The sequence below is a fragment of the Triplophysa rosa genome, linkage group LG7 (genome assembly GCF_024868665.1).
Source record: "Triplophysa rosa linkage group LG7, Trosa_1v2, whole genome shotgun sequence".
Taxonomy (NCBI): Eukaryota; Metazoa; Chordata; class Actinopteri; order Cypriniformes; family Nemacheilidae; genus Triplophysa; species Triplophysa rosa.
This window is the reverse complement of record NC_079896.1, coordinates 10877238-10904156: the sequence shown is the minus strand read 5'-3', so window position 1 is coordinate 10904156 and position 26919 is coordinate 10877238. Positions and strand designations below refer to the sequence as shown.

The following is a 26919-nucleotide window of genomic DNA, read 5'->3' as shown; positions in this document are numbered from 1 at the left end:
CTGCAGGGTTGGGGTGCAGTGTGCAACGGGCACGCAGTGTCGGGCGGTGGATGGGCCCCCGCCTGCGTTGGCATATCAACTGCCTAGAGTTGTTGGCTGTGCTACTTGCACTGAGGAGGCTACAACCTCTCGTGCAGGACAAGCACGTGCTGGTCCGGTCGGACAGCACAGCTGCCGTGGCGTATATCAATCGTCAGGGTGGCATTCGCTCACGGCAGCTAACACGACTCGCCCGGCGCATCCTCCTCTGGAGTCAGCAGGTGATCAGCTCCCTGCGAGCCACAGACATCCCAGGCCTCCTGAACCAGACAGCCGATGCGCTCTCTCGTCAGTCGACACCTCATGGAGAGTAGCGACTCCATCCCCGCGCAGTCCGGCTCATTTGGGAGCAGTTCGGCCAGGCACAGGTGGACCTGTTTGCCTCCCCGGACTCCACCCATTGTCCGCTTTGGTACTCCCTGACTGAGGCACCCCTCGGCACGGATGCCCTTGCGCACAGCTGGCCGCGGGACAAGCGGAAGTACGCCTTCCCCCCAGTGAGCTTCATTGCACAGACCCTGTGCAAGGTCAGGGAAGAGGAGCATCAAGTGGTACTAGTTGAGCCTTACTGGCCCAACCGGACTTGGTTCTCAGAGCTGGTGCTTCTGACAACAACTCCCCCTTGGCCGATCCCCCTGGTGAAGGACCTGCTTTCCCAGGAGAAGGGGCACGTTACGGCATCCCAGGCAGACCCCTGGAACTTCCATGTCTGGACGGGACGAGGAGATCCTGAGTGGCCCACCCCCAGTGGTTGGCACATCACTCAGGCTAGGGTGGCCACTAGGTGGCTATACGCCCATAAGTGGTGCCTCTTCTCGTCCTGGTGATCTTCTTGAAGAGAAGACCCGCGGAGTTGCTCGATCAGGAACGTGCTGTCCCTTCCTCAAGAGAGACTGGAGAGTAACCTCTCCCCCCTCCACACTGGGAGTGTATGTCCACAGATTGCCTAGAACTCGGGCCCGGTGATTCTCATGAGACCCCGGCCCGGCTACAAGCCCAAAGTTCCCACCACTCCTCCTAGAGACTAGGTGGTGAACCTGCAGGCGCTCCCCCACCGGGGAGGAAGACCCAACCCCATCCATGTTGTGTCCAGTACGCGCACTGCGCTTCTACTTGGACCGCACGCAAAGCTTCAGAAGCTCTGAGCAGCTCTTTGTCTGTTTTGGAGGTCAGCAGAAGGGGAGGGCTGTCTCCAAACAGAGGCTGGCGCACTGGATCGTGGATGCCGTCGCTACAGCATACCGATCTCAAGATCGCCCCTGCCCGTTAGGAGGGAGGGCACTGGCTCAGGGTGCCTCTCTGGCAGACATCTGCAGAGCTGCAGGTTGGGCTACGCCCATCACCTTCGCGTCCTGCAGGGCAACATGTAGGACCGGCAGCTGGTAGGGCATACACCTACGAAAGCCCTTCCCCCTTCCTCTAGGGGGATCAGCGGCTATTTATGCTTTATCCCACATCCTGGGGGCAGGCTGGGCAGAGCAGCCCTGCCCCCTTAGGCCGGATAACAGTTGAGTTATCTACCACATAGCTCTAACCGGACCTAGTGCTCCAGACGTGGTAGCCCCCCACCCACCCCCCCACCCCCCGTGGGCGGTTCCGTCTGATGTATCCTCATGAATGGTTCCCACCTCGGCAACCCATGACCTCCCTAGGTGGACCTCCACCTTGCGGTTAACTGCTTCAGTCCGCACATTTTCCCATGAGTTCTCCCCTGATGGTGAGACCATGTGGTGTCTCCACTAATTCCTCCCTATGGTAGGTAGTGGTCTCTGTAGCGTTTTTCCCCCAGGGGGGAATAATGCTACCCAGTGGCCCTTACGGTGCCGGACGGCTTCTCGCTGTTAGAGAATCAAGGCCTCCGCCCGTGACGGCCGGTGGCAGGGGCTTCCCACCTTTTCTTCAAAAGCTCTGGGACCCCCTACTTCTCCACAGGAAGGTTACAATTTCGCGCTAGCACTCACGTCTGACTCGCCCAGGCCAGTCAGCATCGCTCCGCTAGAGATTGTGACGTGGCACAGCACTGTGGTGTTTTCCATAGGAACCCCATCTGTCGGCTCGACACAACGTCGAGACCGACAGAAAGGGAACGTCTTGGTTACGGATGTAACCTCAGTTCCCTGATGTAGGGAACGAGACGTGTCCTTCTTGCCACAACGCTGGCCGCCCGCCGCAGCGGTCGAGGGATGCTCAGGCTCCTCAGACCAAAAAGGTGAATGAATGCAGCACGCCGTCTCCCTTTTATACCCGGATATCCGGGGGCGGAGTCCGGCATGCAAATTTCATTCGGCAATTTCATTGGCCTTTTCTAAACTAGTCAGAAGTTGATAGGTTCTCAAGAGCGAACCCCATCTGTCGGCTCGACACAACGTCTCGTTCCCTCCATCAGGGAACTGAGGTTACATCCGTAACCAAGACGATTTCCCTGCAGTTATCGCATATAAAGCCCTCGCAGCTGACAGAGAAGGCTAAGCTAAACATATGACATGAGGTGCAAGTAACAATAATAGGAATAGAAGCCATAACTCACCGGGTTTGAAGAGAAATTCCGACTTACCAAGGTTACTCGATGAATCATAGTATATACGCTTAAAAAGAGAAACAGTTAGCACACAAGACAAGCTAGAGGCAAGATGATATTCCACAGTGTAAACAGAAAGCAAGCTAACACACTAATGCTATGTTAACGGCGTTAAGTTAACTATCACATTTGGTTTAGACTCTTCCAAGTAAATAACAGGAACAGGGTTATTGAGATATCAGGATAAGTTAGCAACTACAGTGATAAGTAACAATAATAAAATACACTAATATTAAAACGAAGTGCAAGTGCAGGGATACAAACAAACCGCCAATCACTGTACTAGTGAGCTGAAGATGTCAGATGTAGTCTTGTTGTCTTTACAGCAGAGTGCATAAATTGTAAAATCTCAGTCTGCCGCCTGTCTTCTGACTCTGCTGAAATGCTGCTAGAAATAAACCAAGAGTAAATAAATGACAAACCTGAATAGCAAAAACAACTTTTTTCATAAATTTATTCTAAATTTGACTAACAAGGTGGTGTTGCTCTGGGGTCTGCTGCCACAGGAGGCTCCTCTGACTTTTCTTGCCCACTCTTCTGCTTTTGTCCAAAACCTGTTGAGAACAAATCAGAGTAGATAAATGACACACCCGTTCATCCAATGATTGATATAAAAAAATAGGATTTTAAAACAGGTTCCCAAACAATAAAAGAGCACTGATATTTTCGTCAGACAGAACAAAATATAACAACTTACCAAATGTGGGTGATAATTCAAAGATAAATGTCGCTGGATGAAGAGGCTTCAAGCTGTTAAATAGGCCAGAGGAGTTCGCCACTACATGATGAAGCCTAAAAAATATGAGGATGAGTTCTGCAAGTATAATTTCTGCATACATTCAATCACTTATAAATTGAGAAATGTTTTGTTCAACTCACTCAGGAACAGAAGATAGTGTAGCTGGGGCAGGATGCTTGGGAGACAGATGCAAGTCATCCAAACGCTGACAAAGATGTTCCATTTCTGCTTGAAACAAATCAGAAATTAAAACAAGTAAAAGTAAGATTCTCAAAACAGTTTTAAACAATAAAAGATAGGGATGTAACGGTATTATAAATATCGTAGTATCAAGATAGCATTTTTTTCCGATATCATCGTGGTCGCATGACGATAGATCTTCCAGGCAAAGTGTATTTTTTTCAGTCGAATGGAGTGAGTTTAGGGAAGCGGGAACTACAATTCCCATCAACCCATGCGTGCCCATCATCCTCTGCGCTTTGCTGCCGCTACAGATCAAGTTGAGCGAAAATGGCAGATGTCGCTAGTGGCAAAGAAAAAGAAACGGATTTACAAATTGTGGAACCTAAAGCGAATTTTAAATCAGATGTGTGGAAGCATTTCGGTTTCCCCGTGACAAGAAAAGAGAAAAGGTGACAGACAGACAAAAAGCGATATGCAGACACTGCCAGACTGCGGTGAAGTACAATTCGGGGAATACGACTAATATGAAGAGCCATTTGTAATAATAAATGTGATCTTTGTCAAGGTCCAGCTGGTGCAATTGTTTTATAAAAGGGAGTTTTACCCGTCTTACACCTCTACAGTTATGATTAGAGGATAAATAAATCATTGTAATGTTCAGTCATTGTTTAATAAACACTTATGACACATTTTTCCAAGTCTTCATTTGTTTTGTTTTTTCCTGCAGAAAAATTCAATAAATATCGTATCATGGGCTTCATACCGAGATATTATTGTACCGTGAAATGTTGATACCGTTACATCCCTAATAAAAGAGCGTTGATACTGTTGGTCAGAAATAATACAAAATATAACAACTTACCAGATATGGGTGACTCATAAAAAAGTGGCTGGTTGTAGAGGCCTTTGTCTGTCAAATGGTCCAGAGGATTTCGCCACCAAATGATGAGGCCTAAAAAATATGAGGATGAGTTCTGTAAGTACCATTTCTGCATATATTCAAGCATTTATAAATTGAGAAATGTTTTGTTCAACTCACTCTGGAACCGAAGATGGTGTGGCCCGGGCAGGGGGCTTTGGGAAACAGATGCAAGTCACCCAAACGCTGACAAAGATGTTCCATTTCTCCTTAAAACAAATCAGAAATTAAGACAAGTAAAAGTAAGATTCTCAAAACCATTTTAAACAATAAAAGAGCATTGATACTGTTGGTCAGAAATAATACAAAATATAACAACTTACCAGATATGGATGACTCATAAATAAATGTGGCTGGTTGTAGAGGACTTTGTCTGTTAAATGGGCCAGAGGATTTTGCCACCAAATGATGAAGCCTAAAAAATGCAAGGATGAGTCCTTTAAGTACCATTTCTGCATATATTCAAGCATTTATAAATTGATAAAAGTTTTGTTCAACTCACTCAGGAACAGAAGATGGTGTGGCCTGGGCAGGGGGCTTGGGAGACAGATGCAAGTCATCCAGACACTGACATAGATTTTCCATTTCTGTTAAAAATAAATCAGAAATCAAAACCTGTTCATCCAATGAATGATATCTTTAAATACAAAACCATAAAACAAGTAAATGTAAGAGTCTCAAAACAGTTTAAACAATAAAAGAGCATTGATACTGTTGGTCAGATAGAACAAAATAAAACAACTTACCAGATGAGGATAATGATTTAAAAATAAATGTTGCTGGCTGTAGAGGCCTCATGCTGTTAAATGGGGTCACTCTATGAAGCCTAAAAAATATGAGGATGAGCACTGTAAGGTTCATTTCTGCATAAATTCAAGCACTTATAAATTGAGGATTCTTTTGTTCAACTCACTCAGGAACGGGAGATGGTGTGGCTGTGGCAAAGGGCTTTGAAGGAAGATGTAACCGTCCAGCAGCTCACATAAGTGTTCAACATTGTCTGTCTCCCGTGGGTCAGTCACTTCTTGCCTCTGTTGTAAATCTGCTAAAAACAAATTACAATTCAAAACCTGTTCATCCAGTGACTGATGTAAAATATTTGACCAAAAATTGGGATTTTTCAAATTAAAGAGCATTGATTAGAGTGTTGAACAGATTAGAAAAGAATATAATAACTTACTTTTTTTAGTTTTTGTCATCCTCCTTTTTGTTTTCTTAACCGCCTTAGAAGCTCTAGGAGATGCACTGGACACATCTCCGACATGATCCACTGGCTCTAAGGCAGCACCCTGACCCCTAAAAATATCAGTACTTTAAGTTATTTTAAGGTTCAAGCACTTGGGTTTTGTTTAACTCACTCAGATGGAGAAGGTGTTTCTCTGGGCTCTTCTGTCTCAGGGGTCTCCGTGGACACTTCTTGCCCACTCATCTGGGAGTCAGTCTCCTGTGTTGGTCCAAAATCTGTTGAGAACAAATCAGAGAAGATAAATGACACACCTGTTCATCCAATGATTGATATCAAAACTGTTTTAAACAATAAAAGAGCATTGATACTGTTGGTCAGATAGAACAAAATAAAACAACTCACCAAATGTGGGTGAGAATTTGAAGATAAATGTCGCTGGACAAAGAGGCTTCAATCTGTTAAATGTGCCAGAGGAGTTTGCCCCTATATGATGAAGCCTAAAAAAAACGAGGATGAGTAATGTAAGTATCATTTCTGCATACAATCAATAACTTATAAATTGAGAAAAAAATGTTCAACTCACTCAAGAACAGGAGATTGTGTGGCTGGGGCAGAAGGCTCAGAGGACAGATGCAGTCCATCCAGGAGCTCACACAGGTGTTCAATAGATGTGTCCGTCTCCAGCGTTTCACTCACTTCCTGCATCTGTGTCTCTTGTTCAGCAGTCTCCTGCCTTTTTAAAACTGTTGAGAATAAATCAGAGCAGATAAATGACACACCTGTTCATCCAATGATTGATATCTTTAAATACAGATCCATAAAAACAAGTTGTTCTAAATTTCACAAAAACACTAAGAAACATGCTACTAAAACAGTTTTAAAAATGAAAGAGCATTGATAGTGTTGAGCTGATTAAATAAGAAATATATTAACTTACTATTTCTCATTTTCCTCATCCTCCTTTTGGCCTTATTCGAAATCTTGGATGTGTCCACTACATCTCCTGGAGCTAAAAACAAGTGGCTCTAAGATTCAGTAACACACTTAGAAACATGCTACCAAAAGTAAGATTCTTAAAACAGTTTCAAAAATAAAATAGCATTGATATGTTTGGTCCGATGTCATTGCATACAAATTAATTTTTCCTTTACCTGTTTCTGGAACAGCAGCAGCTGCTGGAGGTTCCTGGGACTCAGATTTTGTCTGAACTTTCATATCCAGTGTCTCTGTAGAACTCTCCAGCCTAAAAATACAAGCACTGTAAGTTTTGTTTCTGCAAACATTCAAGCACTTGGATTGTATAAATCAAGAGAATTTGTTCAACTCACTGAGGCGGAGAAGCTGCCGTGACAGGAGCTTCTGTGGACGCTCTGGTTGTGGGGAAGCTGTTGAGAATAAATCAGAGTAGATAAACACTTGACACACCTGTTCATCCAATGATTGATATCTTTAAATACAGATCCATAAAAACTAAATTTTACTCACACACTAAGAAACATGCTACCAAAAGATTCTCAAATCAGTTTTAAAAATACAAGAGCATTGATGGTTTTGGTCCGATGTCATGATGACATACAAATGATTTTTCCCTTTACCTGTTTACCTTGGAGCAGCAGCAACTGCTGGAGGTGCCTGGGACTCAGATTCGTCCCTCTGTCTCTGCGTAGAGCTCTCCTGCCTAAAAATAGCATTGTAAGTATTGTTTCTGCAAAGTTTTGAGCACTTAGATTGATGTGTTTAAATCAAGAGAATTTATTTAACTCACTGAGGTGGAGCAGCTGGTGCGACTGCAGGTTTTGTGGCCGTCTCTTGTCCAACACTCTCCTGCCTTTCTGGTGAAGCTGTTGACAATAAATCAGAGTAGATAAACACCTGATACACCTGTTCATCCAACGATTGATATCTTTAAATATAGATCTATAAAAACAAGTTGCTCTAAATTTCACTCACACACTAAGAAACATGCTACCGACATCAGTTTAAAAATAAAAGAGCATTGATGGTTTTGGTCAGATGTCATGACATACAAATGATTTTTTCCCTTTACATGGTTTTGTAACAGCAGCCGTTGCTGGTGGTGCCCGGGACTCCATTTTGGCTGGATCTGGTTTATCCTGTTTTTTTGTAGAGCTCTCCTGCCTAAAAATACAAGCACTGTAAGTATTGTTTCTGCAAACATTCAAGCACTTAGATTGGTGTGTGTAAATCAAGAGAATTTGTTCAATTTACTGAGGTGGAGAAGCTTTTGTGGACTTCTCTTGTCCAACACTCTCCTGACTTTGTGGTGAAGCTGTTGAGAACAAATCAAAGTAGAACACCTGATACACCTTTTCATCCAATGATTGATATATTTAAATACAGATAAATAATAACAGGTTTACCATCTGTTCTAATTTCACTAACCTACTAAGAAACATGCTAGCAAAAGTAAGATCAAAACAGTTTTAAAAATAAAAGAGCATTGATGGTTTTGGTCAGATGTAATAACACACAAATGATTTTTTATTTTACCTGCTCTTGGAACAGCAGCAGCTGCTGGAGGTGCCTGGGACTCAGATTTGTCCCTTTGTCCCTGCAAACAACTCTTCTGCCTAAAAATACAAATATTGTAAGTATTGTGTAAACATTTGTGCACTTACATTGATGCGTATAAAACAAGAGAATATTTAACTCACTGAGGAGGAAAAGTTTCCCAGAAAGAGCATTGACCCCTACAAACACAAGTATTCATGTATTCATGTACATGTATTCAAGCATTATTTAAAGTTTCAAGCATATAGATCGATGTGTATAAATCAAGAGAATGTGTTCAACTCACGGAGGCAGAGAAACTCCCCAGGCAGGACGTTGAACCCTAGAAATACAAGAACTTGAACTTATTTTAAGTTTCAAGCATATAGATTGATGTGTATAAATAAATTTGTTTAACTTACTGAGGTGGAGAATCTGGTGCAATGGAGGGCTTTGTTGCCATCTGTTGTCCTCCAACCTCTTTTCCTTGTGAGGGAGCTGTTGAGAACAAATCAGACTAGATAAACACCTGACACACCGGTTCATCTAATGATTGATCTCTTTAAATACAGATCTAAAAACAAGTTCTTCTAAATTTGACTCACACACTAAGAAACATGCTACCAAAAACAGTTATAAAAATAAAAGAGATATGATATTTTTGGTCCAAGGTCATTTCGTGATATTTTCCATTACCTGTGATTGGAGCTGCAGCAGCTGCTGGAGGTGCCCGGGACTCAGATTTGTCCATCTGTCTCTGCGTAGAACTCTCCTGCCTAAAAATACAAGCACTGTAAGTATTGTTTCTGCAAACATTCGTGCACCACGAGTTTCCAATCCGTGCTCTCGGTTTTTAAAACCGTCCCCTCAGTTTTTTAAATCTGTACCCACAAATTCATAATCTGTGCCCACGCTTTCGCAATCCATTCGCACAGTTTTGCAAACTGTAGCCTACTCGCAGAATTGAAGCCTCTGTCTGTCAACAGAACAAGCTCCTACAGGAACATTAACAAATATTGTATACTGTTTTATTTTAGATTATATTATAAATTGTCTTAATGTGTTTATACCGAGCGCGTGGCGCATACAAAGCATGCGTTCATTGCCGCGTTTCACTGGCATAAAGTAAACTTTCGATATTCGTGAATTTAGGGACCATTTCAAAGTTACATACACATTAAAATACCTTTTTTCAACTTCAAAAGCATTTAAAGGGAATGATTTATAGCCACAAGACTAACTGTACAGTGTTCATGTGTGTGTGAGATATAATGCACACCTTTATTACTGATTGTAATAAACTGTTAAATCAAATGCAAATATTCCTGTGTTTCACTGCTGTATGGGCTCATACATAAATATACAAATTATAAAGCTCAATAGCATTTAAAGGGAATGACTTCCCTGACTAACTGTAAAGTGTTCATGTGTGTGTCAGACATTCCTATGTGTATAATGGTCTCATACACAAATATACCATTATTTAAAGCTCAATAGCAATATGTATAGGAATATGTGCATATGATTTGATGGTTTATTTTATATTATTTTTAATGGGAATCCTCTGGAAAGAGTTAGAGTTAACTAGTACTATAGGTCACCAACAACATTAGCGCAATTAACTTGTGTAACATGACGGTAACAGCGTCATTGTGTTTACGTAACTTGCAATAAAGCAAAAACAACAAGCCTAGCATATGATCATCGTTACATAGACAAACTAATATGCGTGCACTTGTTTTAGCGAAACACATAACGTTAGTATGATGTAATCATAGCAGTACAACACGGTTTGTTACGAGCTGAACCGTTTTGACTACGTGACTGTTGAAAACAGTTTTGAAGATTTAAGTTTGTAAAAAAACTTACCATGTAGACACATCTTGTCCAATCCGAACTTGTACAGCTTGTTCGGATGCCTCTTCTTCTGTGTCCGACTTTGGCTCAAACATATAAGGTTGAACCGCTTCGTCTCCGCCAGCAGCCATCTCTTGCTTAGGATTTACGCTTACGGTTTCTATGGTATGGTAGAATGTACGGACGTGGACACACCTCTGTGAAGTTGGGGGTGTGGTTATCAAGTGCCCATCATCATCATACGGAAGAAGCGCTCAGAAGCGGCCATTCTTGAGAATGCGGTTTTTGCAAGGTAAAAATAGTGGCGTTGTGCTTCATCCTTGAAGTATTTTGACCGAAAAATGTCACATCTCTTTTATAAAGACCTCAGAGAACTGTATCAACTATCAAACAACCTCCCCTTTAAAAACCGAGAGCACGGATTGGAAACTCGTTGGTACAGTTTATTAATCCGAGAGCACGGTTTTGTAAACTGTGGGAACAGTTTTAGAATCTGTGAGTACGGATTTTTAAACTGAGGGAACGAATTACAAAACTGTGGCCACGGATTTGCGGGTCTTGTTTTTTTTTCTCCGAGGGGTGATTAGAGGGGCTCCGTAGATTTCAAAAACTGAGGGGACGGTTATAAAAACCGAGAGCACGGATTGGAAACTCGTGGGTACAGTTTATTAATCCGAGAGCACGGTTTTGTAAACTGTGGGAACAGTTTTAGAAACTGTGAGTACGGATTTTTAAACTGAGGGAACGAATTACAAAAGTGTGGCCACCGATTTGAGGGTCTTGTTTTTTTTTCTCCGAGGGGTGATCAGACGGGCTCCGTAGTATTGCCTACGTCGTAGCTTCGAAGAGTATTCATCGTTTTTGTCTTTTGCAAACATTGCTGTGTGATAGTGAGATCTGCAAACGTAAGAGCCCAGCATAGTCACCGAACAAATATACACGTGTCTGTAATAATTGATACATCAAGCACCTAGCTAAACAGCCTATTCACAAACTTGGGTCATGTCTGATGGCCCACGTCTTCAGATATCTTAAATAAAACAGTGCGCGTGATGAGTCACACGGCATCAAGGACGTGCCTGGCCCACACCCAGTGTGCTGCAGTGATGGCGATTCCGCAATGGTCGGTCTTTATGTAAAGAACTGACGCACAAGAAGCCATATGTGCCCGTAAATTTCACCTTGATGTTGATTTCCCATATGAATGCGCTACTTTTTTTGTTCACAAGCACATAGTCAACCCACTATTGTAGACATTATAGAATACATTTAATTAAAAAATAGATTATTGTAATTGATTTGAAAAAAAAAAATTGCTGTGTCCATACTCTATTAATAGTATGGGTAGAGCATATATTAAACGTTGCATCCTTGACTGTCAGACTTTTTTATGCAATATTGCCTCCTAGTGGGAGATTAGCAACAACACAACAATATGGTATTATTATGGTACAGGATTATACAAGTACATTTGACATGAAATCCCTTCCCTGACAAAATGGGTCTATGAGAAAATAACTGAAATGATTAAGAATCTTAAAAAGCTAAGGAAGAATTAAGATTTGTGTTTAAGTTCCTGTTTCTTGATTTTCTTTAGCAATGTCACCAAACTCTCTCTTGCATTTAGGCCCACATATATGGACAGGAATGCTAATTGCATCTCACTCTCATCGATTTTAATGTACAAAATCCATTTTTAAAGTGCAACTTTTTGGTAGACAGTCCATGCAATTTCAACAATTTTACATTACTTTACTGCACGCGTATTTCTGTAGGTGGCGCAGTTTACTCAGTCACTAGTGCATTATGTGCGAAAACGCATGCGCAATGCAGACATGCACTAACAATCAACAGCTGGGTTGTTAAATCCTTTTTGCTACTGGACACACACTCGCACTTTCCAGGCTAACGCTTTTCATGCAAAACATGATTATATAATAAGTTATTATTTAATTATAGTTTAAAGTTATTATAAGTGTGACCTATGGGATACAGTGAAAAATATATGTCATTTTAAGTTTAAAGAGATAAATAAATATTAAAAAGACAAGATAATTTCTTACCTCTCGCGCAATAACGGTAATTCAATCATTCAGTATCGTCCACTTTGGGGATGTTTATATCAATCTCCAGAAAATGTATAAACGTATAATGCCGCAAGAATGCAATCGTAAAAGTATAGATATAAGTTGTATGTATTTTAAATCTATATGGGTCAATACTTCTGCCGTTTGGAACGTGAAGGGCTGTCACAACAAATCGTGCTATTAAGCTAACGTTAGCTGGGTCACTGTAGCAAGGGAAGCAATATTTGTTTGGGTTAACACAATATCCTATGACATAAATCCAATAAACACATTTTTTAAATATCAGAGAAACCATTACTGTGATTTAAATTATTCAAAATTAAGCATCCGATTGAACAACATCTAACGTTATACAGCAGTTTGGCTAGACAAACCTGTTAAAACACTGGCCGGCCAGGTGAGTGTTCCTATGAGAATGTGACACTCGAAAACTATGAAATAAATAACAACAGAGATAAGTATGTCTACAGTATTACATATAAGCCATGTGAAGACGTAATTGACTGTAATAAAACGTAATGTTGTATTTGCATTGTTTGCGTCAGCAGAGGGCAGCATATTTCAAACAAAACAGTCACCACATCATTCGGCTACTGTTGCGGTGCAGTCATCCATCAAACTTGAGCTGGACTGTTTTGTAAGTGCATAATCAGCTACTAAATGTATCATATATAATATATTGTTTAATAATGATGACTCGGGTTTCCTTTTGCTTGTTGCTTTTTCTTAATACTTCCCATATGATCTGAAGAAATGAAACAATTGATTTATGATGCCAGCTCTAACAATTGCCAAGGAGCCTGTGAAAAGAATGTGTCTTTTGCCTCATTTGACCCTTTGTGAGCAGGATATACAGGTCGAGGGATGTTCTGTGCGCACTGAGAAACACAGTCCCCTGGTGCTGTTAAGAATGAGTATTCCAGGAATACTTTACAAATCAGGCACGGTCTGTCCCATCGTGTCACTTTTGTTTATGGCAAATTTTCTGTGACATCCAGCCACTGCTTCTGAGTCATCTGTGTCCCCTCATGACTAGCATACCGTCAGTAATGTCCAGGCTATTTTCACGTATGAGCATAATGACTGCATGGCAGGAAAACTTGTAAGCCCTTTCCTTGGTGCATTCAAATTTATTTATAATAAATTGTATAATAATTAAGCTGATATTTAAGGCACTGTCCTTGGTTCTTTCCACTCCAAGCGTGGGAAAAGGCTCACTGCTGGTCCCCTGTGAAAAAGAAACACTGTTCTGTCCAGTGACCTTGTTCCACTGGGCTTAGGAGCTTCCATCTCCTGTGAATTAGAGCTTTCACAGTCAGCCCTGCACATCAGCTTCCATTTCTCATTCCTAATATGTCATCATTGGCAGTGTTCACTGTTTCCTTGGCAATTTTGGATATTTTCAAATAATATAAAAACAGATGTGAAATCTTTTATGTACCATATTATATATATTACAGATTGAAAGCACCAAAGCCAGACCGACCCAGCATGGATATTCATGCTGGCGCAAGATGAGTCTTTTCGCCAGGGTAGTGAGTTTCGTAGTCACAGCAGGGAGCAGTAAATTGATAAATAGTTATTTTCCCATCCACAACTCTATGTAAAGATTGATATCATACTGCCTTTGAAAATTGTGCCCAAAAGCAGTAAAAAAAAACTTGTGGAACACAATACAGATGCATTCAAGATGTTGGTAGCAGACTCTGTTGCAATTAAACTTGCAAGCAAACTAGTCTGTTACATTTAATGTGCATATAATATGTTCTGTGCCGCTTTTTGCCACTTTGGCACTGTATTTGTATAGCCTTAAAGGGATAGTTCACCCACAAATGTCAAATTTGTCATCATATAGTCATCCTTAAGACATTCAAAACCTGTGTGACTTTTTCTTCTGTGCAACACAAAAGAGGATATTTTGAGAAATGTCTTACTGGTTTTGTGTCCATACTGTACAGTTGAAGTCAACGGTGGCCAGTGTTGTTTGGTTACCATCATTCTTCAGAATATCTTCTTTTGTGTTTTTCAGAAGAAAGAAAGTCATACAGGTTTGAAATGACATGAGGGTGAGTAAATGATGCAAGAATTTTCATTTTAGGACGAACTGTGTTTTTAGCCCCAAAATGCCCACTTGGTCACACAGCCTTGATCAAACCATATTTGTGCTAAAAGAGCTTGCTGATGTGCTCATCACAACTTTTTGACGATGCGGAATGCTCAACACATTCCGTTTGAACAACAACAGCTTTAAAGACACGCTTCATCATTATAATAGTAGCATGAAGAGCTTGAGTGTTTTTAAGTCGAGCTGTACAAGCTCAGGGTGAAAACTCACGTAGGCAATTTCTGTTGTGCTCCAGGCATCGATGTGCATGATTATAATTGAAGACGCAAAGCAACAAAAAAGCAATTAAGAATTATGTGTTTTTTTGTATTTTAAAGGTACAGTTTGTAATTTTTGCTGTACCAGTGGAACCAGACAACATTGTTGAATCGAGTATCTAGGTTTCCTAAACACCCTTAACCCCCTGTTCATTCTGTTCAATGTCCTCCATTGTTTGGAGAAACAGGTAATGGCGCCCTAAAGTTACGCCCTTGTTTGAGTAAAAAATGAATACGTCAGACGGCTTAAACAAACACAGCAATGGTATGAAAACAACAGAGCCAGTGTTTACATTCTTCAGGAAGGAAAGATACTAATGGCTTTACTAATGCTAATGGCTTTCCCCTTATGCAAAGAAAATATATTTTCTATATATTAAAGGGATACTCCACCAAAAATGAAAATTCTCTCATGAATTACTCAACCTCAAGTTGTTCCAAACCTGTATAAATTTCTATGTTCTGTTAAACACAAAGTAAGATATTTTTAAAAAGAACTGTTTTCCCCCTAAATTCTTCTAAATATCAAATTTTGTGTTCAACAGAACAAAAAAAAGTATACAGTAATTTTACCTACTGTGGTACTCAATGATGCCCCAGAAATCTAAGTTGCTAACATTCTTCCAAATATCTTTCTTTATGTTCAACCAAACAAAACTAAATATGGTTTGGAACAACTTGAGGGTGAGTAATTCATAACAGAATTATCATTTTTGGGTGAACTATCCCTTTAACTGCCAAAATAGTGTGGTTCTCAAACTTTTCAGATCAAGTACCACCTTTAATAAAATTAGTTGTTCCAAGAAGAGAAGGATACAGAAAGTAGATGATAGGTCGGCCTGTAAAATTGGGGCCGGAATAATTCGCATCACCCTTTCAACTGGCGTAATTTTTAAGAAAAATTGATGTACCGTGTTCTGTCCCATTGTAGTGTCAAATGCAATTCATTAAATGTTGGTATGGCAAGTTCAATTGATGTTATTCAATTTAACAATACGTGATTCTAGTATGTATAGAACGACAAATAAGAATAAGACAAAAGTGTACCCACCAACCCATTTAAAAATCTAAATAAAGATGATCACATGGATTGAAAATAAGTACACTCGTACGCAGCTACAATAATGAATTTAAAATAATAAAAAAGGGGTTAAAGCTACAAAATAAAAAAAAGGAATTACTCATAAATCCCATACATGAGTAAAGTATAGTAATAGTTTTTTTTTTTACTTACACAAGGCCTACTGTGTAATTAAACCTCAAAGCGTAATTTCAATAATACACCCAAGTGAATGTAATGTATTTTTCTTTTCTTTTTGTATTTAAAAATATTTAATTTACTACAAATGTAAGAGCTAATTTAGATCTTGATGCATTTAATTTATATAGAATTTTTAACACTTTTAGGCCCGGTTTCACAGACAAGGCTTAGCTTAAACCAGGACTAGACCTTAGTTAAATTAGGATATTTAAGGCACTTTTATAAAAATGCTGCAGAAAAAAACATTACTGGTTTGCATCTTGAGACAAAACAATGTCACTGACATATTTTCAGGTATGTCAGGGCAGTTTTTTTCAGTTTAGACAGGTCAAACATTAATTTTAGTCTGGGACTAGTCTTAAGCCTTGTCTGTGAAACCGGCCATGCAGAGTCAGAGGTCAAACAGGTGGGAAATCACCGGACGAACGAAACCTGGGGACAGTTCAGGACTGAGGTCAAGGCCAGGCAAGAGTCATGCAAGGGGAAATCCGTAACGGTTACTTAACCTTAACCTAAAGCCAAAACAAAGAGAGCGAATAAATAGACTGAAATCTGGTGACAAGCGCAAGCGGAGTGCGATCAGCTATGTGACAGGTCTAGAGGTGGACGATATCGATTTACCAATTCGGAAGCCAGTGGAGTGAGAATATCAGTGGAGGCCGAAGCACGCAAGCACTCAACTCATTGGATGTTGCTGTGTATTTCACCTTCATTTCCAGGTGCCCCAGTGTGTGTTTCTTCAGCGTCATTGTCGCATGGATAGCCATGTTTAAATAATCATAGAAAGAGAATCAACAGACAGCGATATTAGCGCACAGCATATAGGGCCGTAACGTAACTGACATCATGTGAGCGCATTCTTAATAAAATGTGGATATTATTATTAATATTATTAATAAACAAACAATTCAAATGTATTTATTTGATTTATGCAAAATTTTGAATTAAGGGTAAAATATAATATTGAATAATATTAAAAATAATTTTCTTGGCTCTGACTGGGTACCTGACCCGTAGCTCCGCCCCTGGTTCCAAGTACCACCTAATGACCGCCATAGAAAATCACTTCAATTAATAGTAAAGCTGTGATCTTTATCTTTACACCTGGTCCTCCAATTCTAATGTATTATTATTAATAATAATAATAAAAACACTCTTTTATTTACCAGCTGTTTTCAAACTAAAGAATATGTTTTTCAAGTTAGTCAGCAGTAATAGTGGACACAAAACACCTTTCTGTAGTGTAGTGCACTGTAAACGGGGCTCTGTAAATGACTTTTATGGGGAATTTATTAACTTTGTGGGGACTTAGAGAAGATTACAAACTTATATTAAAGACAAACAATGTGGAAAGAAAATTTAACACAGAAGATAAATAAATATACGTAAACTTAAACATCAAGAGAACAGCTGCACATAACAAACAGAGACTTACATTTTACTGCAGCAGCTTTTGTCAAAGCAGCACGTCAAAACTAAATCGTAACGTGTGCTTCAGTGATTTAACCTAGAGTAGATGCAGACGCGTGTTGAATTAGCACTTACAGCAACAGCTTTAAAAGCAGTTCAAGTGCAGAAATACATAAGAAACTTCATTTGCATGCAGCTCGTCGGAAGAGAGAGAGTGAGGGATTCACAAGCACCTACAGCGGCTTGCAAAAGTATTCATCCCCCTTCATTTTATTCACATTTTGTTATGCTGCTGCCTTATCTTAAACTACTTTAAATGATTATTTTTTTACATTAATCTACACTCCATGCACAATAATGACAAAACAAAAAACGGATTTTTGACAGCTTTTGCAAATTTATTAAAAATAAAAAACAAAAATAAGTGCATTGCATAAGTATTCATACCCTTTTCTGGGACACTTGAAATTTAGCTCAGAATAATTAGTTTTGCTTGTTGATGTTTATACACTTCGAGTGGAGTTAACCTGTGGCAAATTCAATTGAATAAGTATGATTTGGAGCGGCACATACCTCTCTATAAAGGGTGCAACAGCTGAAAATGCATATCAAAGTAAAAACCAAGACATGAGGTCAAAAGAACTGCCAGTAGAGCTATGAGACAGGATTATATCAAGGCACAGATCTGGGGAAGACTTCTGAAAAAAATCTGCTGTATTGAAGGTTCACAAAAGCATGTAGCCTCCATTAATCCTCAATGAAAGAGGTTTGGAACCACCAGATCTCTTACTTGAGCTGACCTCCTGTCCAAACTGAGCCATCGATGAGGAAGGGTCTTGGTTAGATCGGTGACCAAGAAGCTGATGATTACTCTGGTTGAGCTCCATGATCATATATGGAGATGGGAGAAACTTACAGAAGGACAAATATCACTGCAACACTCCACCAATCTGGGCTTTATGGCTTAGTGGCCAGACTCAAGCCTTTGCTCAGTGAAGACACATGGAAACTTGAAATATGCAAAAACGTACTTCAACGAATCTTTCAAACTGTCAGAAACAAGATATTCTGGTCTGATGAATCTCAGATTCATGCATCATGTCTGGAGAAAAACAAGCACTGCTCAACACCTGTACAATACCGTCTTAACAGTAAAGTGTAGTGGAAACAGCATCATGATGTGGGTGTTTTTCAGCTTCAGGGACTGTACACAAAATACGGAGATAATGATCATGAAAACCTAGCCCAGAACATTCAGAACCTCGGACAGGGCAGAAGGTTCATTCTCCAACATGACAATGATCCTAAGCACACAACTTAAACAATGCAAGAGTGGCTTATGGACAACTCTGTCTATGTCCTTGAGTGGCCCAGCTAGTCCTTGAACCCAACTGAACATCTCTGTAGAAACCTGAAAATGTCTGTCTACTGATGATCTCCATCCAACCTGACAGAGTTTGAGAGGATCTGAGGAGAAGAATGACAGAAAATTGCCAAATGCAGATGTGTAAAGCTTTTCACATCATACCCAAAAAGATTTGAGTCTGTAAAGGCGCTATAATATGGGATGAATTTAATATCAAAATGAAATCATTTTGAGATCAAATTCATCCCATACTATAACCATTTTCTGAGTTGAGGGTATGAATACTTGCAATGTACTTATTTTTGTTTTTTATTTTTAATAAATTTGCAAAGCTGTCAAAAATCAGTTTTTTGTTTTGTCATTATTGTGCATGGAGTGTAGATTAATGTAAAAAAAATAATCATTTAAAGTAGTTTAAGATAAGGCAGCAGCATAACAAAATGTCAATAAAATGAAGGGGGATGAATACTTTTGCAAGCCACTGTACCTGTCTGCTCCCGCTCTGTATTTGAGCTGCCTGTCACGCACCTGAGTTACATCGACCAATGATAAATAAACAATAATTAATACAACTATTTTAAAATTTCACATAGGCTGAGATGTATTCCATATTTATCAATCATGTATTAAACATTTGAAATAGTATTTAAAACACGAAATGTAAATTGATGTAGAATCTTTAATTTTCCGTCATGTCACGTACAACCGGGGTCTCTTCAAGTACCACTAGTGGTACGCGTACCACAGTTTGAGAACCACTGTATTAAATCATTTAATGTATAATGGAAAGTACATAAAATAATATACATCGTTGCTATATAACATTATATTTAATAATATGTAAAGAATTTATGCTTTCCGTATATTGCCAAACAGTTGATTTCAATTGTAGTAGAATTATTTTACATATTGCTTAATATTTTCCATTATATTCCTATATAATTAATTTGTAAGGTATAGACGTCATATTGAACACATTTTAAAATTGGCATATTCATTAAATAAAGACAGATTTGCCATTAAAGGGATATTTCAGAGGCAAAACAAAATTTGTGAACCTGAGGCTTGTTTTTTCCAGCAAATGACGCAGGCGTGTCGCAATTTCCGATGACGAACGCGACATTTTTCGTTTTGATCCAATAGGATACCATCTCCTCTGTGCGGGAGCTTTCGTCACCGTCATTTGCTTGTAAAACAAGCCTCAGGTTCACACGCAGCCGAGGGATAACGGAAGCTAGACATTAACGTTAATAGCGCTCTCAATATGGGTATTTCTCTTAAACAAACGCATGGATTCGCTTCAGAAGACCTTTGTTAAGACCACGGAGCCGTGTCGAGCCGCTCTTTGATCAATGGATGCACTTTTTGGAGCTTCAAAAATTGCCCCCCATTCACTCCCATTCTACCGCTTGGAAGAAAAATGATACGTGGTATTATAACTCCGACTGCATTATTCATCAAGAAAAAAGTCATATTCAGTCAGGATGCCTTGAGGGTGAGTAATACATGGGGAATTTTTTTTGCCTCTGAAATATCCCTGTAATGTAAAGTTCCTGAATGTATTTACAGTACATATTTTTCTCTTAACAATAATCACATTAATAACATTAAAGGGGTCGTATGACACGGCTAAAATGAACATTATCATTTGTTTTAGATGTAATACAAAGTGTATACACGATTTAAGGTTCAAAAACGCTGTATTTTCCACTTACCGTGCATGTTTGTATCTCCTCTTTGCCCCGCCTCTCTGAAACGCACAGATTTTTAACAAAGCTCAACGCTCTGAAAAGCGAGGTGTGCTATGATTGGCCAGTCAACCAGTGCATAGTGATTGGTCGAATACTGCAAGCATGTGACGGAAATGTAACACCTCTTACCATATTTGGAGAATCAGGTTCCAAAGCAATTGTACTGACAGGTACGCCCACCTTACTTGCGTATACATTGGGTTGACATCTTAGTCAACTCACCACGAACTGACGTGGATTTGTGGGGGTGTGGTTACACGAGGCGTTTCAGGCAGGTCTGGGTGAGCATTTGCTTTTAGATAGAATGCATCTTTTGTTCCGACACTTTCATTTTTGCAATTGTACGTGTCTAATACATGCATGGGCAACTTATAACATTCCAAAGACACAGAAAAACATGTATTCACGCCATATGACCCCTTTAATTGTATTGTACATAATTACCAATTACCATGAATGCTGTTATACAAAGAGAAAGTTGTAGTGCCCAGTCTATTCCCCATTTCCTTCCAATTTCAGCCAAAGATTAGAGATTAAGAAGGTTTGTAGAGTGGGAGATATTTATGGTTCCCACAGTGAGGTTGTTGTACAAACAGAAGCCTTCCGTTTTGCTAGCTATCACTTGATGATCTAAGGATTGTTAAACCAGACAGCACAGATTTTCCATGATGGATTAACTTCAACGTCAAGTTTAGTTTGGCATTTCTTTATCCTGCGAATTTAAGGCTTTTGTATGCACATTTGTTATTTGTCCCCATGTTATCAGATGGCATGATTTACATTATGTCAAAAGTGCTGAAGAAGTGTTAGGTTTATTAAAATGCATATCAGCTATGATAGGAAAGCATAAAGTTAAATTACATTGTTTTCTCTTCTCCAATAAATTGCACGTTAGACTCAGATAAATAACTTCTTTTTAGTGAGTGGTATCATGGCAACCAGGAATCAAAATAAAATGGCTGTGTGCGGCACTTTGCCTCCATGAATTATCTTACGTTGACTTCTCTACACTAGTGCTTTTCACATACTAGTTTTGTTTTCTAAGGAGGAGGATGGAGTCGAGGGCCTTTGTCCTTTTTCCACTCAATCTGCAGTTATGTAATGGCCCGTGTTCATTCAAAGCAAATAACTGATGCACAGAATTCTTCTTTTATTAAGATAGGGTCCTCCAGAAAAGCCTTAGCAAATAAACGATTTCATATCATCAATTTACGGTGCTGTGAGAACATTGCTTAATTTCCTCTCCAGGGAATCGTGCTTGTGCGCTCACGCTGTGTGGAGAAAAACTCCCAGACGCGACCAGTGGCAGCCTGTGCCCCGCACCCTGTCAAATTTATGAAGATAAAACCTGTCATAAAGATCATAGCAAACTCTAAACATGTTCCGTTTTCCGTCCAGAATACGCCACTGTATAAACCAGTGATGTTTGGCAATGCCACCTATTCTGTAAACGATACCAGTTTCTATCACATTTTATTCGATTAAATGGAAATTAGATTTTTCATTAGCGTCTTTTATTGTTTATTAACCAGTACAGGACGGATTAATTTAATATATAACATTTAAACTTATAACAAACATCACAAAAATCCAGTGTAATAGTTGAGCATTTTCAGCGTTACAGACGTGACATTTCCAGTCAACACTTGAAATATAAATTCTCAAAGACTGTATCTATTACCAGTATACTGAATTATCTGTTTATATTTTACAAAACCCCTGATGATAGAGTCCAGACCTCAGAAAAATATCAGTCTAAGCACGAGTTTTCTATTAATAGAGAAAAATGAATGCATTATTTATGTGACAAAGAAGGACGCACGTTTTTCAGAGACTTTTGAAGGAAACTTTTGAAGGATTTCTGTAAATTCTAAAATTTACAAACCACAAGCAGTAATACCCAACAAATGGGGATTGCTCTTCAAAGACCACAAAATATTTTTTTTATTTTAATTTTCATGTGCCTTTATTTATAATATGAAAATGGATTATTATAGACGTGACTGTTCTGTTATGGATGTGACTGACAATTCACTTATCTGACTATGGAAAACTATGCTTTAGAATCAAAAAGTGTTTCTGTCATGGCTCTGCTTCATTTAGTCATGTTTTTCTTGGTCCTGTAGCAGAGTCATGACAAAGCCTTTGGTTATGTGTGGAGAGAAACATATTATTGTCATTTTGACAATGATATACGTTCTCTCCAGTGTCTCGTCTCTGTTCCCGCCATCTCGTTTCCTCGTTATCTTTCCCTGAGTGTTTAATTACCCACACCTGCCCCGTGTCGTTATCCTTTGTCTGTCTTCACTATATAATACCCTCATGTTTCATTGTCCTGTGTCGGTCATTGCGTGTGTATGTGCGTGTGTATGTGCTGCGTCTAGTGTCCTGATGGTCCCTGTGTTGCCAGAGTCTATTGTCCCTGTTTCCCCTGTTTTATTAAATAAAGTCTTGTCTGTTAACCCCTTACTGCCTGCCTGCATTTGGGTTCTTCACCACGTGTATTTCGTGACAGTTTCAAAAACCTTGAGACTTGGTGTAAACCACCAAATATTGATTTTATAAATTTAAATTTAATTTAATTCCCCATTTTTCAAATATGGCTTATACTGATATGCTGGCAAAGTTAAGGGTTTAATTCCCTTCATTCCCTAATTCATTCCCATTGAACCGTTCATCATATTTCTTCAATATATACCTTATTTGGATAAACGTGTATCACTGTGATGTGGCTTACCCAACATCTTTCTAGTACATAATAACCATTCATGTAACCTATTCAAATGTGACACCTGCCTCTGTATTGTTTTCAGCACTATAAAGCTTTCAAGGTACACTCAACACCTATGATCTTAGCTAGCAGCCAAGTGCACTCACAGCGTGACAAATGTGGCTTCATTACATGGCCTTGTTTCACAGCATCCTGTTCATTTGTAATAGCATCACAAAGCATGAGCTGACATCTACTAAACTAGTTTAGGCACTGTTTATTTAACATTGTCATAGTAATGCTGCCTTAGAGAATTCAGGGCTGTAGTTAGGGATAGAATGCAACAATTTTAATATCATGCATTTACTGTAAATGTAGTTTCCCTGGAGCTCACTTATATTGATGTGAAAAGTAATGTGAAATGTGTAGTAATGTGAAAAGGGATAGTTCACCCAAAATGATTTAATCATTTACTCAACCACATGTCATTTCAAACCTGTATGACTTTCTTCTGCAGAACACAAAGGAAGATGCTTTTAAAAAGTTGGTAACTAAACAACATTGGACGCAGAGCGTCTGCCGTTGCTAAGCAACCATGGGCCACGGTAGCCGTTGAGACGAGGAGGTATAAACAAAGGATATATGGATTATATGCACTGAAAATACCTTGCAATAACTCTACTACTAGATTTAGTTATGCTGTGATCATCTGTGTCTCCATTTTCATTGAGCTTGTCTATATTGGCTGGTTGGTTGTTGTCACATGACTTGCGGTGCGCTTGCGCCTTTCTGAAAAGTTGAGATTTTTTCATCTCGATGCGGCGCTGACGCGCCTGAAAAAAAAGAGCACGTCGCACCGCATGCGCGTCGCACCGCATGCACGTCGCACCGCATGCGCGTCTACATTTAAAATAACGAATATGCGCGCGGAAAAGACGTGAAATGTGAATCTGGCCTAAAGAAGTAGTTCACTTCAAAACTGGCCCCCATTGGCTTTCCATAGTAGGAATAAAAATTACTATGAAAAGTCAATGGGGGAAATTTTTGAAGTGAACTTCTCCTTTAATTTAGATTTTTGCTTAATGTTTCTTTTCTCTCTCTTACACTTACATGCAAGTAAATAGCCCGTTTTCTGTGCCTTTTATTTTAAAATCCTTTTTTGGTGTTTGGTGTGCTCACACCGTGACATCCAAATTGCTGTTGAGTTTAATTACATTTTTAACTGCCCAAACAATTATAGTCTGAATAATATTGTGACAGGTTTACAGCCCACATTGAAATTGTTAAAGCTGTTCACCCAAAAATGAATTTTCTCATTGTTTCCTCATGCCTTACAGATGTGTATATGAACACAAACAAAATCAAATATGGCATGTCAGTCACATCACATTTCATTGGTTCTTTATCATGTGTCATGTGACTTAACGTGATGATTCCATGAAGCGACACTTGATTTGATTTACCTTGTGTATACATTTAAAATGCTTGTATTTTTTTTACAGCTGTCATTCAGCTTCCGAGTAGTTTGTCCTCAGCTGTGGATATCTGGTGGCATAAAGATGAGTGAATGATGAGAGACTTTTGATTTCAAAGAAACTATTCCTTTAAATCTGAAATGATCAGAGACGTCTTTAAAAAAAACTTAATCTGTTACTTCCTAACACTGAGATTCTTTGGAAGGATATGCAGAGCGGTAGATATGACACAGCCAGAAACAGCACAAAGTCTGGCAAACTTTCCCACACTTAGCTCTTATCATTAGTTATCTGGTGTTTACAGCAATATATATATATCATACTCTCATACTCTTATACTGTCATTTTTGTATCCTTATTACCTCAGCACTGGACAGGCCCAGTTTCTGAACACAGAATAAGTAATTGATGTGTAAACATGGTCATTTATTGAAGTCCGTTGGGTCATCAGGAAGTTTTATAAGTACAAAATGTTTCTGAGGTTAATTTAAATAATTTCTTCTTTTTTCACTGGGGAGACATTTCTCAAAGTTGCAATGAGCTGTTTATCTCCAAAGATGAGGGAAGATGTGATTTATCCTGATATAAGTCATTCAGTCATATTTAGAGTATGAAGGTCTACATTTCTTTGTAGGTGCTTAGAGGTACTCCCTGAGCCATTGTATGGTGATTGTGTAACAGAAATGGATGTTGGGGCTTTAGTATCAACTCTATTCCTCACAAAACCATTAAACACTAGTTCCTAAAACAATGAGGTGAATTAATCAAATGTCCCTTCCGCTGATTGATTTTGGAAATAGCTTGTCAAAGCATTAGCTGTAAGTCTAAACAAAATAGCTACACTTGGCCAAAAACCTGTGATTGGGTAATATAGGGTTTGCATAAATTCAGGCTGGGTCAACAGACAAACTTTGCTTGCCTTCCTGTTTGGCAAGCATTTATTAGATTAAAACTGTTGTATTCTGCTGAAGGCAAAAGTAATTGCCCAATTTATGTATATAAACGGTATATGAACGTGATACACGGCACGATAAGGTTTTGATTTGGGCTTTGGACAGCCCGTATATGGCGATTTGATCAGTTAAATGATTACCCAAAAAGAGCCATTTTTTCAAAAACCCCAGATGTTTCAGCTTGGAACAGCAAAATAACAGTATCAATGGGTTTTTAATCACACTGTACTCAATGAACTTTACGTTGTACATATACTATACTGGAAGATACAGTATGCTGCTCACTTTTCTGAAATTTAAGATCTTCAAGCATTAGGTTGTAATTGAACAATGTTCAACATCTGTTTAGATGAATTTTCCTTCTGATGTTCTTCCGTCCTGAAAGTCACATTGCCCAACATGTTTATCACTACAAAGCTGAAGTTTGGTTTACCTTTCCTCTGTATCCGGCTTCAGTGCCTGACAAAATAGAGAATAGTGTATAGAGTCCAATGCAGTCAGCCAGTGGAAAATGTTGTCAACACCTGTAATGGTATAATAAGACCATGTTCTTTCCTTAACATGTGTGCCTTAAGCACACAGACCCTTTCTCTACTGTAGTTGCTTAATGTCACAGATCAGTGTTACCAGCTGTTACCATCTCATTACCAACACATTTGTGAAGTGAATTGCCTGTGCTTAATTTTGCATCAATTAGAGCACATCTGAACTAAATATATTTGTATATACATTACTAAGATATATATTTATATAGCCGCAGAAAAAATTAAGAGACCGTTCAAAATTTCCATTCTATTGAATTTCAACAAAATCAAACCTCAGCAGTGACATAAAGTCATCCAACAGCAATGTGAAAGACTGACAGCATGACAAGACACATAAAAATTGAGATAAAAATCGAGGTTATTACATAAAAAACAACTTTTGAACCTTGTTCTAAATAAATGAGCAAAATTGTATTGCTTAAAAGTGAATATGAACTTGTTTTTTTTGTTTGCTGTATTTGAGGTCTGGAAAATACAGAGCATGTTTTCTATTATTTTTATCTGTTTCTCTAGTTTTCATTTTCTGCAAATAAATGCCAATAGAAAGTAATATTTTTATTTGAAATTTTGGTGAAATATTGTTAATAGTTTACAGAAGGAAACCTTAATGATCATTTTAAAGATTAAAAAAACTGAAAGTAATTTTGAAATGGTCTTCTGGAATTTTTTCCGCGCCTGTATATACAGTATAAATGAACAGAATTGTGTTCAGGGCCATCTTTGATTGGAATTGATTTTTACACATTCTTTTCGCTGTATCTTGTATTTATTATTACACGTTTTTTTAACTGTGTGAAGAATGTTCTAGGAAATTCGTGCAATTAAAAGTTTGTTTTTTTGTCTCCAAAAAGGACAACATTTTCTATGCTTGTTATTATTATTTCTTTGGCACTCAGCAAGAAACATTTCACACACCAGGATGTAATTTTTATACTTTGATGGATTTGGTGGACTCATCAGTACACAA

The 26919-nt window shown here is 38.9% G+C and overlaps 1 protein-coding gene across 10 annotated transcripts; it reads right to left on the bottom strand.

Moving 5' to 3' along the window:
* Positions 1–1631: 1631 nt before the first annotated feature.
* On the bottom strand, positions 1632–12612 carry LOC130556653 (fibrous sheath CABYR-binding protein-like). Of its 10 annotated transcripts, none has more exons than XM_057337854.1 (28): positions 12076–12612; positions 10025–10909; positions 8852–8931; positions 8578–8653; positions 8463–8498; positions 8320–8355; positions 8156–8235; positions 7874–7934; positions 7692–7783; positions 7410–7485; positions 7248–7322; positions 6973–7029; positions 6796–6887; positions 6582–6653; positions 6228–6387; positions 6047–6141; positions 5817–5919; positions 5639–5754; positions 5372–5503; positions 5205–5284; positions 4961–5045; positions 4782–4873; positions 4579–4667; positions 4402–4491; positions 3497–3581; positions 3315–3409; positions 3091–3171; positions 1632–3002 (listed from the first exon to the last, which is right to left on the bottom strand). In XM_057337854.1, exons 2-20 carry the CDS (start codon positions 10141–10143, stop codon positions 5271–5273), a joined length of 1572 nt encoding a protein of 523 aa, XP_057193837.1. In that variant the 5' UTR covers positions 10144–10909; positions 12076–12612; the 3' UTR covers positions 1632–3002; positions 3091–3171; positions 3315–3409; positions 3497–3581; positions 4402–4491; positions 4579–4667; positions 4782–4873; positions 4961–5045; positions 5205–5270. The 10 variants fall into 10 exon arrangements, with proteins under 10 accessions (XP_057193837.1, XP_057193836.1, XP_057193838.1 ...); XM_057337853.1 differs by having other exon boundaries at positions 10025–12302; positions 12474–12612; XM_057337855.1 differs by having other exon boundaries at positions 10025–10209; positions 12474–12612.
* Positions 12613–26919: the final 14307 nt, after the last annotated feature.

Bases quoted from the DNA above. Each gene is read 5' to 3' on its own strand.
- LOC130556653 (XM_057337852.1), bottom strand. From the start codon at position 10,143: ATGGCTGCTGGCGGAGACGAAGCGGTTCAACCTTATATGTTTGAGCCA. The intron at 7,935-8,155 runs GTAAAATAAAAA...TGTTCTCAACAG, and splicing joins TGCTGCTGTTCCAAGAGCAG to CTTCACCACAAAGTCAGGAG. The intron at 7,030-7,247 runs GTAAACAGGTAA...TATTCTCAACAG, and splicing joins GCAGTTGCTGCTGCTCCAAG to CTTCCCCACAACCAGAGCGT.